The 18,704-nt window shown below is 40.8% G+C and overlaps 1 protein-coding gene across 1 annotated transcript in view; it reads left to right on the top strand.

Annotated features, from left to right (window-relative positions):
• Positions 1-18,704, top strand: part of HECW2 (HECT, C2 and WW domain containing E3 ubiquitin protein ligase 2) — a 217,615-nt gene that overhangs the window by 155,606 nt on the left and 43,305 nt on the right. The window contains exon 18 of the mRNA XM_090282068.1: positions 2,283-2,392. Coding sequence (XP_090138194.1) covers positions 2,283-2,392 — 110 coding nt within the window. The remainder of the gene's footprint in view (positions 1-2,282; positions 2,393-18,704) is intronic.

The following is an 18,704-nucleotide window of genomic DNA, read 5'->3' as shown; positions in this document are numbered from 1 at the left end:
AAGAATAGCCAGTAAACTTATGGAAAGATGCTAGCAATCATAAAATGCAATTTCAAATAATGAGATACTATTTCACACTATCAGATTTGAAGAACTCAAAGAGCCTGATAATACCAAATAAGAAATAGAAACTTTCATACTCTCTGGACTTGGTGAGATTGCTATTTCTAGGACCTCTTAGGAATACAACTTGACAATAGTTTATAGAGTTGAAAAGGCCTCTACATTATGACTGAGCAATTCTAAATTTAGATATATACCATATATACACTAAGAAACTCTTAAATATACACAAGGTGATAATATGCAGGATGTTCATTGCACCATCACTGATAAAAGCACAAAGTTGGGGGGAAAGCAAACACTTTTCAGAGGAGATAGGGTAAATAAACAGGTTTGTTCATAGAGTGACCTACTGCATAGCAAGTAAAAATAATAAACTATATCCTTATGTATCAACATAGACAGATATCAGGAATATATTCGGGAAAAAAATGTTCAGGAATGCTATGTACATATAACTATTGTAATTTTAGCAGTACTTTAGGCAAAACTATATATTGTTTGTCTATGCATATATGTTGCAAAGTATAAAACTATGGAAGGAAGGATACCTGTTAAAATCATGAAAGAAGAAAACAAAAGGCACTTCATATACACACCTGCACACATGCAGATATATATACATTTATATGTATTTATGTATATATGCATATATATACACACACAGAACTATGAGTATGCATGTGGTTTGTCTAAAGTAAAGATAATAACATTAACATGTATTACTACCAGGACACAGGTATAAATATCTCAGGAGCAGATGCTAATTCCTACTCTACAGTTAATTTAGCTATAGGTTTCTAGATCTTTGTGGTAGCAACTGTTACGTGGGACTTTTCCTTAGCAATTAATTTTTAATTCACATGATTCCAAATGACTATTGATTTTTTGAAAAAGAGAAATGACTGTTAGGGGGCCTAATTTGGTATTAAAAATATGATTACTCACTGCTTCTATTTCCAAATCTTCTGACTTGTATAGTTTAAAGTAGAAAGATGGCTTTTAAAAATATCATGTCTAAAAGTGTTTTTGCTGCAATGGTCGGTCTAACAGACATGTTCATGTGAATGAAGAATGACAGAAAGATTTATCAGGTTGTTATTCATTGCTATAACCCAGGGTTTCTCAGCCTCAGAAGTATTGACATTGTGGGCTGGATGTGTCTTTGTTGCAGGCTGGATATGTCTGTTCATTGTAAGATGTTTATTAGCATCCTGGCCTTCTCCCCACTGGATACCAAAAGCACCCCTTCTCCCAGCCAAGACAACCAAAAATGTCCTCAGACATCACCAAACATCCTTGGGCAGTGTTGGGGAAGGGCACAGTTGACTCAGTGGACAACCAGTGCTATCACCCTTAGGAGTCCTTTCATTAAATCTCCACAAGATTAAACTATTGTCACTTTTTCTGAATGTCTTCTGAAAACGAGTAACAGGTTTCTAGATTTGGCCAAGTTTGAAGAAAACCTACTTCCACCACTTAATTAAAAACCTCTTTTATTGTTGTCTTAATTCTATTTTAAGTGTTTGTATATTTGAGCTTTGTGCAATCAATACTGCTTTTTATTATCATAATATTTATGATACGATGGGATTTCAAGATATCAGATATCTGCTTACTATCTTTTAGAAGACTATTAGAAACAGAAGATACTGTGTTGAGTAATCTAACATCAAAACCCTCACATTTGAAAAACATTATAAAGCCGGAATAAACGAGGGAGCTAATTATTTAGGAGATATCTTGTTTTATTTTGCTTTTAACTTTCCATTTAAATTCTTAGCTTTGAAGGCTGAGACTCTGCTGTCTATTTCTTGGAATGAAGATATGGAATATACTTTGTGTTTCTGTTATGGGTTCTCAATAAATGTCTGTTGTGTTTGAATCTTATTCCCAAATTTTAAAATCCAGGTACTATTTCAAAGAAACATGTAAACTCAATCTCATATATTAAAGTGGAAAGTCAGAAATGATGTTGTCCAAAGTTGATAGGAAAACAGACATGTAACCACAGGTTTCACAAAAGCCGCGGCAGCCCAGCAGGTCTGTTCCAAAAATTGCCAGCGGGGGAAAGGGACAAGTGCTCCCTTTGGGATGTGGACTGGGTCTCAGGTTGATTGGGTCAGAATGAGAAATGGACTGTCTCACTCATTGTGGAAATGAGGCTTTTCCCTACTTCACTGGCTAAAATATGCGTTTTGTTTCTTGTTTTTCCCCAGTTTATTTGAAGAAGAGATAATGTCTTATGTGCCTCCACATGCCTTACTCCACCCCAGCTACTGTCAGTCCCCACGTGGCTCCCCTGTGTCCTCTCCCCAGAACTCGCCAGGTGAGTCCACCTGCAGCTCACAGTGACTTCTCCAAGGAGTGAGCCCGAAAGCCAGATGTTCGTTCTGTTCTTCATAAAAGACAGTAAGGGAACACTTCGGGTACATCTTCAGTGTTAGTACAGGTACATGTTGTGTGGCACTTTCTGTCTTTTAAAACTGGCTTGTTTCCATGGGGATTCATTTTGATAGGGAGATAATGAAATTCCAGAATAGGAAGGTAAAAGTTAGCAGTATGATGTACTTGATACAGAATTCACTTCTAATCATGTAGTGCCTAATATACCTTGAAAAAGATCAGGGCACAAAATACTACGTTAACTTTTTGGATTTAAGCAGTTCTAGTTAGGAGACTGCGTCAATCAATAATAAAAAGAAATCTCTATTTTCAAGAAACAATATAGAATTAAAATTGGTCAGTTTAATGGCCTTGGTAGTTTTTCCCTGCAGTAGTCACTGCCTGTACTAGATAGGAAGACTGGAGACTCATGAGCAGATAGAACGTGTGATAAATGAAACCAACAAAAATTTCTAAGTTCAAATTCTTTTTAAAAGAGGTATGTTGTGAATGAAGGCGCGGATGGATGGATGAATGAATGATAGAAAACGCAGCTTAGCAAATGATGTGTTTTAAAAGGAAGATAGTCATGATGTCGACAGAACATCAGCTGTATTTACCCTCTTTATAGGCAATGTATTTTTCACAATTTAACAGCTATCAGAATTTAAAACTATTTTTTTTTTTAATAATGTTTTTTATTGATTATATTGTTACAACAGTTCCAATTTTCTCCCCCTTGCTCCCCTCCCCCCACCACCCCCCTCCCCCAGCAATCCCCCCCAAGTCCATACCCCTGGTTCATAGAAATTCACTAACCCCCCCTCTCAAATATTAGGACCCTTTGTAATCTTGTAAAGGACAATGGGCGAAGGTCTCAAGCTCCTCTAGCTGCTTCAAGCTGGACATGGTCGTCGTCCTACCTACCCTTGGGTCCAGAAAACCCTAATAAGAGTGGGGGTGTGGAGGGGAGGGTGGCCTTCCCACATGGGGAAGGATCGTGCAGACTCCAGGTCAGTTGGCTGTCTCCGGTCATCGGCGTGCTTGGTTTAACAGGCTGGTGTTCTTGTTGTGTTCTGGGGGCAACAGATTTGGCGAAAAGGGTTAAAAGACATCATTCAATCCATAACTACTAGATGACAGAAGGCAGGGATTAATTTTTCAATGTTCCATATTAGGGAAAGAGAAAAAAAAAAAAAAAAAAAAGGCTTCTTTGTAAGAAGGTGTGCTAGGCACAACTCGCCTGTCCAAAACCCTTTTGCCCATTATACTTAGTTTGGGCTGAGGCAAATAGTTTAGGTATTTCCCCCTCTCAGACCTCTGGGCCTTTTCTGTCCAAGCCATTAGGATAGAAAAGAGAAACCCGTTTTAAAGTGAAGTCCACAGACCACCCCATTCTTCCCCAACCCAGCCATTTAGTTCAGCCAAACCGTTGAGTCTCAGGAGGCAGCGCTGCAGAGAGGATTAAGTGAGGCTTATGCGTACAGATAATCACTCAGGTAATGCGATCATAGGCTTATGTCCTTTGAAAACAAAAAACACGTGTTAATTTATGTAACATAACCCGCAAACAAGTCTCTAAATCTGGAGAAGAGAATTTTAAGACGGTTAGTTGCCCTGTTTTATACTCTACTACTGATCATTGTGATTTTCCTTGAATAATAATTCTTCTCCCTAAGGTTACCCTCCTTGTCTTTAAAGGGACTACATTAAGTCCATTTTTAATTTATCCTGTTCGTTTGCATAGACATAACAAGAGCAGCAAATGATCACTTATGATCTTTAGTTCTGCTTTGCTGGAACTTACCCAAGGTATATTTGGGGTGACCTTCAGTCTGTTCTTCAGGGCACAGAAGCTGTGCCACATATCTGGCATTCATCCTTGCCCGTACACACCTGTTTTTTCCAAGTCTTTCTGGTCTTTCCTTGTGCCTTAAGGTCCCTTCTAGCCATCTTTCAGGAAAACAACCTTCGTTCCTTCCCTGGAAAGATTGCTGTGGACCGCACAACCAACCATGGTACCAGGCCTTTTATCTCACGGGCTTTTATTGCCTTTGAAAGTCATTCCCAGTTCCTCAGGGCTTTCTGGCAACAATCTGAGCCCAAGTATGTTTCCTTTGGGCTTGACATTCCAGTCAAAGACTTGGTCAAAAAAAAAAAAAAAAAAAAAAGAACCTCTGTTGACAACTGGTCTTATTAGTTCTATGCAAAGGAACTTATGTCATTACTTACTTGTTTAGAATGCCAAACTCTGGAGGGATCAAATAGGGAGAAAAATATACAACGTGAAGGAAAATCTTTGTCCTAATATTCACTGAACTGGCATTTCCATTCTTCATATTTTCATTTTTCCCCCACTAAGAGATTTTGGTTTGTTTTTCCATTACAGTTGTCTCACTTTTTTAGCCCTCTTGTTTCCCTGCACCCTGTCCCTCCCCTCCCCCACATTTAGTCCCCACTCAGTTGCACCTGTCTGTGGGTCATTCATATATATATATATTTTTTAACTTGACCCATCCCCTTACACCTTTCTTTTCCTCCCCCCCGCCCCCCTTTTTACTGTTAGTCTACTTCTTGTTTACATACCTCTGGTTCAATTTTGCTCATTTGTTTGTGTTGTTCATTAGTTTCCTGTAATAGGTGACAGCATAAGGTATTTTTCTTTTGTTGCCTGGCTTATTTCACTAAGCATAATTTTCTCTAGTTCCATCCATGTTGTTGCAAATGGTAGAAGTTCCTTCTTTCTTTCTGCTACATAGAATTCCATTGTGTAGATGTACCACAGTTTTTTGATCCACTCATCTACAGATGGGCATTTAGGTTGTTTCCAGCACTTGGCTATTGTAAATAGTGCTGCTATGAACATTGGAGTGCATAGGTTCTTTTGAATTGGTGTTTCGGGATTTTTTGGATATAATCCTAGCAATGGAATTGCTGGTTCAAAAGGCAGTTCCATTTTTAGTTTTTTAAGGAAATTCCAAACTGTTTTCCACAGTGGCTGCACCAATCTGCATTCCCACCAGCAATGCACCAGGGTTCCCGTTTCTCCGCATCCTCTCCAGCACAAGTTGTTTGTTGATTTGTTGATGATTGCCATTTTGACTGGTGTGAGGTGGTATCTCATTGTGGTTTTAATTTGCATCTCTCTGATGGCTAGTGATGTTGAGCATACTTTCATATGTCTATGGACCCTCCGTATGTCTTCTTTGGAGAAGTGTTTGTTCAGGTCCTTTGCCCATTTTTTAATTGGGTTGTCTGTCTTCTTGGTGTTGAGTCGTATGAGTTCTTTGTATATTTTGGAGATCAATCCCTTGTCTGAGATGTCATTGGCGAATATATTTTCCCATATGGTTGGTTTCCTTTGCATCTTGCTGATGTTTTCTTTAGCTGAGCAGAAACTTTTTAGTTTGATGTAGTCCCATTTGTTTATTCTTTCCTTTATTTCCCTTGCCTTTGGAGTTATATCAGTGAAAATGTTGCTACGTGGGATATCTGAAATTTTCCTGCCTATTTTTTCCTCTAGGACTTTTATGGTGTCACGGCTTACATTTAAGTCTTTGATCCATTTTGAGTTTATTCTGGTGTATGGTGTGAGCTGGTGGTCTAGTTTCATTTTTTTGCATGTCCCTGTCCAGTTCTCCCAACACCATTTGTTGAAGAGGCTCTTTTCACTCCATTTGATGTTCTTTCCCCCTTTGTCAAATATTAGTTGACCATATGAACCTGGGCTTATTTCTGGGCTCTCTATTCTGTTCCATTGATCTATATGTCTGTTTTTATGCCAGTACCAGACTGTTTTGATTACCGTGGCCTTGTAGTATAGTTTGATATCGGGTATTGTGATTCCTCCTACTGTGTTCTTCCTCAAAATTGCTGTGGCTATTCGGGCTCTTTTTTGGTTCCATATAAATTTTTGAAGTATTTGTTCTAGGTCTGTGAGATATGTTGCTGGTATTTTAATAGGGATTGCATTGAATCTATAAATTGCTTTGGGTAGTATGGACATTTTAATGATGTTGATTCTTCCCATCCATGAGCATGGTATACGCTTCCATTTATTTGTATCTTCTTTAATTTCTTTCTTCAGTGTTATGTAGTTTTCTGTGTACAGGTCTTTTACCTCTTTGGTTAAGTTTATTCCTAGGTATTTTATTTTTCTTGTTGCTATGGTAAATGGGATTTTTCTTTCAGTTTCTATCTCTGAGTTTTTATTGTTGGTGTATAAAAATGCCTTCGATTTCTTAATATTGACTTTGTATCCTGCTATTTTGCCAAATTCACTTATTAGATTGAGTAGTTTTTTTGTGGAGTCTAATGGATTTTCTATGTACACTATCATGTCATCTGCAAATAATGACAGTTTTACTTCCTCTTTTCCAATTTGGATGCCTTTTATTTCTCTTTCTTGTCTGATTGCTGTGGCTAGAACTTCCAAGACTATGTTGAATAGCAGTGGAGAGAGCGGACATCCTTGTCTTGTTCCTGATCTCAGGGGGAATGCTCTCAGTTTTTGCCCATTGAGTATGATGTTGGCTTCAGGTTTCTCATATATGGCCTTTATTATGTTGAGGTATGCTCCTTCTATTCCCATTTTGCTGAGGGTTTTTATCATAAATGGGTGTTGTACTTTATCAAATGCTTTTTCCGCATCTATTGATATGATCATGTGGTTTTTGTCTTTCATTTTGTTTATGTGGTGTATCACGTTTATTGATTTGCGAATATTAAACCATCCTTGCATCCCTGGGATGAATCCCACTTGATCGTGGTGTATGATCTTTCTAATGTGTTGCTGGATCCGGTTTGCCAATATTTTGTTGAGGATTTTAGCATCTATGTTCATCAGCGATATTGGTCTGTAGTTTTCTTTCTTTGTTGTGTCTTGACCTGGTTTTGGAATTAGGGTTATACTGGCTTCATAGAACGAGTTTGGGAGTCTTCCCTCTTCTTGTATCTTTTGGAATAGTCTGAGGAGGATAGGAGTTAGTTCTTTCCTAAATGTTTTGTAGAATTCACTTGTGAAGCCATCTGGTCCTGGGCTTTTGTGTGCTGGGAGTTTTTTGATTACTGCTTCAATTTCGCTAGCTGTTATTGGTCTATTCAGACTTTCTGCTTCTTCTTGGTTCAGTTTGGGCAGACTATAGTTTTCCAGGAATCTGTCCATTTCTTCTAGGTTGTCAAATTTCTTGCCATACAGTTGTTCGTAATAATTTCTTATAATTCTTTGTATTTCTGTGGTATCAGTTGTGATTTCTCCTCTTTCATTTCTGATTTTATTTATTTGGGTTCTCTCTCTTTTTTTCTTGATGAGCCTGGCTAAAGGCTTGTCAATTTTGTTTATCTTTTCAAAGAACCAGCTCCTACTCTTGTTGATCTTTTGAATTGTTTCTTTAGACTCTATGTCATTTAATTCTGCTCTGATCTTGATGATTTCCTTCCTTCTACTTGATCTGGGTTTTGCTTGTTGTTCTTCCTCTAGTTCTTGTAGCTGTAGGGTTAAATTTTTAACTAGAGATTCTTCTAGCTTTTTTAGGTAGGCTTGTATTGCTATGAACTTTCCTCTTAAGACTGCTTTCGCTGTATCCCATAGGTTTTGGGTTGTTGTGTGTTCATTATCATTGGTTTCCAGGAACTTTTTGATTTCTTCCTTGATGTCATTGTTAACCCATTCATTATTTAATAGCATGTTATTCATTCTCCATGAGTTTGAATGTTTTTGAGTTTTTTCCTTGAGGTTGATTTCCAATTTTAAGGCATTGTGATCTGAGAAGATGCTTGATATAATTTCAATTTTCTTGAATTTATTGAGGCTTGTTTTGTGACCTACCATGTGGTCTATCTTTGAAAATGTTCCATGTGCACTTGAGAAATATGTATATTTTGCTTCTTTGGGGTGTAAACTTCTATATATATCGACTAAGTCCATTTGATCTAAAGTGTTGTTCAGTGCCTCAATATCTTTGGTGTTTCTTTGCTTTGAAGATCTGTCCATTGTTGACAATGGGGTGTTAAAGTCCCCTACAATGAGTGTGTTGCTGCCTATATCTTTCTTGGAGTCTTTCAAAATTTTCCTTACATATTTGGGTGCTCCTAAGTTGGGTGCATATATATTTATAAGGGTTATATCTTCTTGATGGATTTTTCCCTTAAGTATTATGAAATGCCCTTCTTTGTCTCTTTTTATGGACTTTGCTGTGAAATCTGTTTTGTCTGATATAAGTATTGCTACCCCGGCTTTTTTTTCATGTCCATTTGCTTGGAATACATTTTTCCATCCCTTTACTTTCAGTCTGTGTAGATCTTTTGTTCTAAGGTGGGTCTCTTGTAGACAGCATATATGTGGGTCATTCTTTCTAATCCATTCAGCTACCCTATGTCTTTTAATTGGAGCGTTTAATCCATTTACGTTTAAGGTTATTACTGATAAGTACTTATTCATTGTCATTTTCCCCCTTTGTACTCGTGTTCTTCTCTGTTTCTCTCTGTTTCTTTATCTTTTTAGAGCAGACCCTTTAGCATCTCTTGCATTGCTGGTTTGGTGGAGATGTATTCTTTTAGTCTTCCTTTGTCTGAGAAACTCCTTATTTCGCCTTCCATTTTGAATGAGAGCCTTGCTGGGTAGAGTATTCTTGGTTGTAGGCCTTTGTTTTTCATTGCTTGGAATATTTTTTGCCATTCCCTTCTTGCTTGTAGTGTTTCTGCTGAGAAATCTGAGGATAGCCTTATTGGAGCTCCCTTGTATGTTATTAGTTGTTTCCCTCTTGCTGCTTTTAGGATTCTCTCTTTGTCTTTGGATGTTGCCATTTTAATTATGATGTGTCTTGAGGTGGGCCTGTTGGGGTTCATCTTCATTGGGACCCTCTGTGCCTCCTGGATTTGCGTGACTCTTTCTCTCCTCATGTGAGGGAAGTTTTCTGTTATTAGTTTTTCAAAGAGGTTTTCTATCCCTTGCTCTTCTTCTTCTCCTTCTGGAATTCCAATGATACGGATATTGTTACGTTTCATGTTGTCCTGCAGCTGTCTTAGAACTTCTTCAGTCTTGTTCAGTCTTTTTTCATTTTGTTGCATTGTCTGGGAGTTTTTGTGTACGTTGTCCTCCAGCTCGCTGATCCGATCTTCTGCTTCCTCTAGCCTGCTTTTAATTCCTTCTACTGTGTTCTTCAAGTCAGAGATCGTATTCTTCATTTCCTCCTGGCTCTTATTGATAGCTTCCATGTCCTTTTTGATGCTGGTATAATTCTCAGTAAGTTCCTTATAGTTCTTCTGGAGTTCACTGTAGTTTTTCTGGAGTTCTTTGTAGTTTCCGCTGAGCTCATTTAGCTTCTCCATAATCCATGTTTTAAATTCTGTATCTGATATGTTGCTCCCCTCTATTTCATTTAGCACTCTTTCTGGGGATTCTACCTTTCCTTTTGATGGGGGGTTGTTTCTCTGTCTCCCCATTTTTGTGATTCCTTTTGTTTGTTGGTGCTTCTTAGAATGATCAGTTCTTCCTGGGTCTGCCTCTGGTAGTGTCAGATCATGTACCAGACTGGCCCTAGGCAGCCTGTTGGAGACTTCCAGGGATCTACTGCCTTTGTCTCTCTTCTTTAGTTGTTACTATACTCAATCTGTGATCAGCCGTCAGGCTTAATGACCGTGGGTGTGGCAACTTAATTCCTGTAGGCAGGGCTTTTATTTCCCCTTAGTATGACACCACTTGGAGGGGGATGGTCTGTCTGCTGTACTGGGGCTGAGTCAGCACTGGCTGGTCCTGGGAGGGGGTTAGTGTAGCTTCCACTTACTCCTCCGCCCTCCTGGATCTCCGTCTGTGTTGTCCTTGATGATATTTCTTTAATCTGTCTGGTCGTATTTCAGCTACTTTTTGGTGGATCTTTTTCTCTGGTTAGTTGATTGAGAGTCACTCTGCCCACCTTGTCTTGAGTTCTTTTGTGAAGGTGCTGCTAAAACATAATTATACAACCCAGGCAAGAAACCCACACCCTCCAATGTCTCCCCCAAATACAATCCCACTATAGGCTGCAAATGAGCCCGTGTTAATATACTTGTGGAGATACTGGGACTCTTATTTCGTAGGAGAAACAGAAAGGAGTTGTTTTAAATGAAGGAAGGGTAATTTTTGAGCTGGAAGTTGATAGAGTATTAATATTAGCAATTGGGATCAAGGTTATGTAAGAGAGCAATTAACACTTACACTGTCTGTTTGAAAAGGAGGGGAGGGTTGCAGTGTGGAGAGAGAAAGTGGGAATGTATAGTATTAGGATTATATAATCGGTATATACTATATGATTAGCGTGGGAGGTAGGGTAGACACAACAGACATCCAGGTAGACAGACAGCCAGAAATTGAAAGAGAAGGCTGGGGAGGTTAGAAGGTAGGAAATAGATTGAGAGAGAATTTTTTAAGGATAAAAATACAGAGTAGAAAATAGCAAGACAGGAAGGGAGAGAGGAAAGAGAGAGAGAAAGTAGAGAAGAGAAGGGTAGGAGAGAGAACAAAAGAAGAAGGGGAGGTAGAAGAGAGGGGACTGGATTAAAATTCTTTTTTAAATTATATGTTATAAAAAAGATTAGGAGATTAAAACATGATATAAAGTTGCAAGATAGAGAGAAAAGGTGCGTATAGAGAGAGATGAATAGGAGATAGGAAAGCAAGAGGATTTGGGAGGAAAAGAGCTCAGAGGAGGGATGGAAATCAGGAGGAAGAGGAGATATTAGGGAGGGGAGGATTGAAATTGAAGAGTTAGCAACAGATAGGATGAAGGAGAGAAATACAAGAGGTAGGGAAGGAAGTGGGGGGGTAGAAAAAGAGAAGGGGTAAGAATGGGAGAGTAAAGGGAGAGGGGGATAGATTAGAATTATAATTTGAATATTAAGAGATTAGAGTATAAAGTGTAATAGGGAGAGAGAGAGATTATGTATAGGGAGAGAAGGAAAATAAGGACAAGAGATGAAAGAAAAATGAATGTAGACTGAAGGGGGACAAAATACAGAAAGAAATTTAATAAAGTTGAAGGTGCGTAGCACAGAGAAAGGAGAGGGTGAGAAAGGGAGAGAACTTAAAATTATGAAATTAATTGAGAATAGGATGCAGGGGAGAATGCTAAGGGGAGAGAAGGGAGGGAAGGGGAGGGGAGAAAAGGAGTGAGAATAAGAAGGGACTGACGGTAGGGGTAGTTAGAGAGAGAGTGAGAGATAAAAGAATGAGGATTTTAACTCAATTCAACTTTTATGCACAGTCTCTGGGTATTTTTGGTTTGTTTGTTTTTTGGTTTTTCCTTGCTTCCTTCCTGAGTCTGCTCCTATTCAAAATTCTATGAGTTTCAAATCTTTTCTGGTTGGTTGGCTGGCTGTGGGAGGGTTCTGCTTGATTCTGGGGTTGCTAGTCTTTTTTTCGTGGGCCTAGCGCCGCTCTGCTGTGAGCTGCGTTCTGTTGTCCCCTTCTGGGGCAGCCTCAGCCCTCCTCAGGCTTGTCCAGCTACTCCTTCCCTCTGTTGGTCCAGTCTGTGCCTGCCAGCAATCCCCGCCCTGCCTCCCGTCCTGTCTCTATTCCCAGGTTACAGCTTCTGCTCTCTTCCCTGTCTATATGCCTGCGCACCCTACCTCTCTTCCTGTCTCAAGATCGTCCTTTTGTTCTGCAGGACTCTGGCACAGTCGGTCAAAGTGCCGGGCCCAGTGACCCCTTCCTGCCCAGGGCCTCTCCCCTAGTCTGGAGCTTTGCAGTGGCTTTCCCGCGTGGGCTCTTCTCCCTGCCCCCAAACTTTCTCTATTCCGAGCTACCGCTTCCGCTGGCTTCCCTATTGGCCTGCGCGCTCTATCTTTCTTCCCGCCACAGCACCGTCCCTTTGTTCTGTGGGACTCTAGTGTGGTTGGTCAGCGCAGCACTCTCCTTCCCCGGGGCTCTCTGCCGGTCTGGAGCTCCGCAGCAGCCCTTCCCTGCGGGCCCTTCTCCTTGCCCTAAAACCGTCTCCCCTCCAGAACCTCCGCCTCCGCTCTCTTCCCTACTTACACACCCTGCACGTCCTATTTCTCTCTTAGCCCCAAACCTGCCTTTTGTTCTGTGGGATTCTAGCGCGACTAAAGAGCAAACACTGATTTCAAGAACACAGTTCTCCCGGGTCCGGAGTTCCGTGGCAGATTTTCTGTGCGGCCCGTCTCCTAGCCCCAAAACTGCTCCTTTGTTCTGTAGGGCCCTAGCGCGGGTGCTGGGCGCGCCCGGGATGCCGAGCTTTCCGTCGGAGGTTGCAGCTGAGGATGTTTCTCTCTAGACTCAGGTCACACAATTTCTCCCAGTCCTGGTTGTTCACTATTCTCTCCCTCCTCTGGCTTTTTCGGCCAAATCCTCTCCCTAACTCCCTACCAGAATTCACTCCCGGCTAGTGAGCTCTCCGGCTTGATACTGCAAACGCACGGAGTCTCAGAATGACTCAGCCTGCCGTTTGTGATAAACCCCTCCACCCCCCTCCACGCTGCTCCCACGATCTCCTCCCCGTTCACGTTATCAGATATTCCCACTCACTCAGTCCTTCCTCCCCGAGTTTGTTCCTCCTGGATTGTCTCCTTAACAGGAGCGAGCTGAGAACGCTGCTCCTACTCCGCGGCCATCTTCTCCCCTCTCGATTCAAAACTATTTTAATAGAAAGCCAAACTCATATCTATCACTAAAAGCTGCTCTATGTTCTTTGATATATATAACGTGTTTTTACATATTGTTACGATAATGAAGCCACAGCCTAATTGAATACTACAAACAGGAAAAGGTCTATTAATTTGTTCATTTAACACAGATTTACTGAGTATCCATCAATGATCCAAGCATTGAACTAAATGCTGGTGCTACAAAGATGAATAATACACTGTCTGGCTTTGAAGGATTCATAGTGGGCCAGTGAGTCAACAAATGGCTCTGTAAAGCTTGGTGGTTAGTCCTGCATTGAAGAGATGTATGGGAACACAGATGTGGGAACAATTCTTCCTTTAAGACTGGGGGTGGGGTGTTTAGGGAAAGATGAAAATAACAGGTATGCAGGGGAGCCTTGAAAAATGATGACTAAGGGTTTACCAAGTGGACCAAAGGAGGAAGATGATTTGAGGTAAACGAGCAGTGTAAGCTAAGCCACCAATGCATGAAAGTAGTTTAGGGCAAATTGATAGATCCAAGTGGGGGCAAGTTCTCAAAGTTCAGGTTGGGAAGATAGACTAGGGCCAGTTGCTCACTGACGCCTTATTTTGTAGTCCACGCAGAGCCACTAAGAATTTACAAACAGAGGAATATCCTGTTTTACAAAGATCAGTTGGGTGGCAATACAGAGGATGGATTAGAATATGAGAGACTAGAATCGGAGCAACTGTTTGGGAGGGTACTATATTTTAACCCAGGTGACACGCTAAAGGGCTGCACTAGGGGGATAGAGAAAAGGGAACTAATTCTAAAGATATGCAGGATGTAGAGAGACCAGGACTTTGAGTCCAAGAAAGGAGGATAATGAGGTCAAGGCAGATTCTGAAGTCCTCCCACCTAGATTACGAGGCAGGTAGTAACACTATTTACCAAACAAGGAAGATTAGACAGGAAGGAAAGGGGAAAATGAGTTTGGTTTGGGGCATGTTTTGTTGACGCTTTGGAGATATCCAAACTCAACTGGAAAAGACAGGGAGCTCAGGAAAAGTTGGTGGCCGGGAATACAAGTATGCAGGTGGCAGCTGAGGCACAGAGTATAGATTATAGGAACTGGGGAAGGCAAGTTTGTGGAAGAGGAGAAAACAGAGTGATAGCAGGAGGAACTCCAGTATTTAAGGGATGGGCTGAGTTAGAGGAGCAAGTGAAAGAAAGAGAGCAGTGGATTTTGGAAGAGAATTAGAAAAGTCTTTTCAGGGGAGCTGGGCTTCAAAGAGGAGGGAGTGATTAACAGGGCTAGGTTTGCTAAGGATTCAGGCTTGAGAAGAAGCCATTAAATCTGAACATCATGAAATTATATGTGGCCTTTGCCAGAGCTGTTTCCATGAAGTCATAGGTTCCAGAATGATATGGGATATCAAGTAGGAGCCAGGAGTACAAAGTATGACCAGAATGAATGAAGTATTCTTTTCATGAAATATGAAAGGAAAGAAAATTAGGACAGTATTTAGAAGGAGAACAAGAGTTAAGGAAGGGGTTTTAGGACAGGAAGTTGAGCATGTGCATGTGCAGAGGCCAAATGATGTGGGTGGAAAGGAAGCGATTCCTAGAATGGGGCAGAGCAGCAGCAGTGAACACAGCACAGGCCCATGGGCGCTGGACGCAAAAGCACAGGTTATTCTGATGATACAGGATGACAAGGACGTAAGTATATGACACTCTAGGGGAGTTTAAATGTTACTTAGGATTTTGATGCCAAGGTGTAGGGGGAAAATTGATGTAATTTACAGCTGGCCTTAGTCTTTATCAACTGTGTGTGACTTTGGTCCTTTGCTTCCTTTCCTAATCTAGAATTTTTTTTTTTTTACAAAATGGGAATCATAGTAACCACCTCCCATGTTTTATTTTTGGAGAACACCATAACAAGAACCCAAGCATCCAGTAAATGTTAACTTATTCTTTTCTATTTCTTTTTTTTTTTGAAATGGGATCCTGAAAAGTGTAGTTTGTCAGTATTTGAATCATTAATACTTGGAATATATGAATATCCATTTCTTCCTGAGCTAGCTGCCTAAATACTTAATCACTCTGACTGGCCTTTATCTTAGCTGGAACCTATGATGAAGTTAAAATGGTTTATCCCTTTGCCAGATGCTCTGTGGTTAAAGAAATGAAGCTGTGTGGATTATTATTGATTCCAATCAAGGTTCTCCTTTCCAGGCCCTCCTTTTCTGTGGCCCATCCTCCTGAAGCAAAAGACAGATAGATCACCGCATTCTGTCCCTAGTGAGCCCCATGGGCATGTGCTTTGGAGACCTGGCTGAACGGTCTTAGAGACTAATGTGGACGTTCTAAATGGTGACTAGATCACTTCACGTTAACATCACAAATGTACATCAGTAACCCATGGCAGTAATAGAATGCACCCTGGAAGCCCATTTACAGTTATTTTCCAAAGACATGTAGAACCCAGATACATCTAAATTGCTAGCAGTGTTTGTGGTGGTTTTAATTTTCTGCAAGAATCATCTCCATATTTTTGGCCTACTCCGTGTCAGTGGCCTTTATTTGATCTTAAAATCAGGATGCACTGACTGATATCAATGGAAGTAACTAACTCATTCCACATGAGAGAAGGGCAGCGCTAGCTGGCCTCGCTTGCCTGGCGGAGCAGCCTTCTGCTTCTTTGAGTTAAAACAGCCTTTCCTTCTACCAGTATCCCTTAAGTTTTAGTGAAAACACTTCAAAGAGATTTTTAACAGTTGTCTGATCCTCCTTCTTGTGACTAGAATTTCACCCCTTTTAGTGGTGTGGGAATAATATTGTGAAAATTACGACAAGAATAAATTTTAATGATCTTTTTTCAGAACGCCTAGGAACCTGGTCAACTTTCCATACTTTTCCTCATTCCAAGCACATTGACGTGTCTTTTCAAGTACGGCACAGAGAGGGGCTTTGGAAACTCTGACTCACTGCTTTTTGCAGCTGTGAGGGTGCTCACCTAAAATTTGTCAAAATTTTGGAATGCGAAGGTTTGTTTTTCTAGGAGTGTTATAATGCCAACCCCGACCTTAGCTTATGCCAGAAGGAAAAGATCTTTCCAAACACCATATGGTTTATTATGTCAAAAATGGGACCCAGGAGTTGATTTAAGGACCTTTTGTAGCTGCACATTCCTAGGAATTCAAATAAATACCTAATTTATCTAATATTGTTGGAGATGTGCTCACTCCTGTGAATTTTCCGTGTAACCAACACTGTGAGCACATTGAGGGTATGTCATGGTTTGGGGGAATCATCCCCCAGAGCTATTGCTACTTGACTAGAACTGGACTATCTGGAAGGTAACGCCAGCCCCAGGCCACACGCACCAGGAGGGAAGCAGATGGGACCAGAGAGCACTGAAGGGCCGCATGGGTCTTCACTGAGGTGGTCCTGAGGGCAAGGGATAGATGCACTCCTAACACGCAATGCATCTCCGTCTCTGTAAAGACCCTCTTTTCCTCTCTCTTTCCAAAGTCTTAACATCTTAGCTCCTGCTTATCTAATCTGTTCTTTTCACAAACATTGTCTGTCTTCTCTCCTCCCTGCCCCCTACACTTGCCTTCAGAAGCTGGGTTCTATCCCTTTTCTTGGCTCAGCCCACAAAAAAATGACCTGGGAACCAAATGGTACACATGAAGGGGACTCCCTGGTGGGTGGGAATTGGAGGCGTTGGGATTCCAGAAATGGAAGTTAAGACGAATACTGTCTCTTTCACAGTAAAGAGGTGGGTTTTCTGTTGTTGTTGTTGTTAGTCTCCCTTGTCCCCCACCCCTGCCCGATGCTGTCAGGGGACCCCTGTCACAGGTGTGCGCTTCCTCTTTTCCCTTTTAATAAATGGCTTCTAATTTGCCCTGGTCTGAGAAATCAGGCGATCAAGGTGTGTTTTTTAAAAATAAATAGTAAATAAAGGAAAGCAGGAGCAAGCTCAAAACAATGGCCTAAGGGCTTTTACGACTCTCAGGGAATAAAGCAAAAATGCAAAGACTTCTGTGCTGCTGCTTTGTGTCAGCTGCTCTGGAGGTGGTTTTCCCCCTTAATCTCCATTGCTGAGCTATGTTCCAGAAGGTGGAGCAGTCCAGAAATTATTGCAATGCTTGATCACTTGTTCTCATTCACTAACAGAGAATTTTTTAATGTCATAGGAATTTTTTTTTTTAAAGAAAGTGAACCGGGAACGAAGTGAGCTTCTGAGCCATCGCAGTGCAGAGGCCTGGAGCTGTGTGGGATTAGGCTGAGCTCAGTCCCCAACGAAGCAGCCTGGGCTCCTGGTGACAGCTCCAGAACATGCCAGAGAGAGCCAGGCTTCTTAGAAGTTTGATGGCAAAGATATTTCTAGTATCACTTGAAGTATTTTTTCAGGTAGACTTTTCTAGTTTGTATATGATTGTGCAGTTTTATAACAGTAAATAGAAATAGTGTGACACTATTTGGAAGTACTTTAGGTCTGCCTAGTAACAGTGAAGAAAAAAAGCCTAATGTCTGTTACTGACATTTTTTCCCTCCAAATAATTAACATAATGCTAACTATCCTTTGAAGTCACCCTTTCTTTGATCACTTCCTAAACGTAACTTTAGACTTTTTGTAACTGACTTCCTTTTCTAAGACCATAAAGACCATAAAATAACTCTCTCTGTAAGAGTATTATATCCTAGAACTTTACTTAGAGTTATGGTTCCCATACAACTGTATTTACTCAATCTTCCAAGATCATTTTTGATTTCCAAAGTGGAAGTAACATTGTTCCTGCCCTGGAATGTCTTGGCAGTTGCACCTGACTTGCATTAAGAGTTTGACAAGGGCCAACAGCATAATTTACTGTAATTTTTAAACCATGAAGTAATGTGTAAATGATTTTTTCATAATAGAACTGTTAGCAAAAGAATTTTTGCATTTAACAATGCCTGTCTCCAGAGTCTCCATAATTGAATCACTACTTAGAGCGTAAGTGGAGTCAGACCTAACTTTTATGGTCTGTATTGATATTGATGGACTGCATTATGGCATTTCCCACATCCTTTTAAGCATCTCAAATTATACAGCCACAGTATAATGTGTGCTGTTTTGTTTTCTTTGAAAGTAATGAACTCTTAAAGAATCATGTTTCTTTTGACTCCCGAAAGATTTTCATTGAGTTCTTTGTTCTTCTTTTTCCTCTTCCCTGTCAATGGCCGTAGCCTTGAAAACTGATTCACACAGGCTGCTTGCTGAGCTGTCTGGGTTTACCAGTCTGCAGCTTCTCATAAGCTTTATTCTGCACGCCCAAGTGGACTTGTGACTCACTGTCCTGTCCCTTGGTCATCCAAGAGAGCAGCCCTGTGGTTGAGGAGGTCGTGTTCCTTCATGTTGCAAAGGATGCCTTTCAAGTACAGAGGAAGCATTGCCCCAGTGTGGGTCCCTGGATGCTGCCCAGGTGTTTCTTTGGCTACATTTGACCTCCCTATGGGGGATAATGGTTTTCAACCTTGGCTGCACTTTGGAGTTATCTGGAGAGCACTATAAAACACTTATGCCTGCGTCCCACCCCCACAGATTCTGATGTAATGTGTCTTGGGTGTGGCCAGAACACTGAGATTTTTTTAGAAGCTTCCCAAG

The sequence above is a fragment of the Furipterus horrens genome, unplaced genomic scaffold (assembly GCF_987537825.1).
Source record: "Furipterus horrens unplaced genomic scaffold, mFurHor1.1.pri manual_scaffold_1, whole genome shotgun sequence".
NCBI classification, from domain to species: Eukaryota; Metazoa; Chordata; class Mammalia; order Chiroptera; family Furipteridae; genus Furipterus; species Furipterus horrens.
This window is presented reverse-complemented; position numbering and strand designations above follow the sequence as displayed.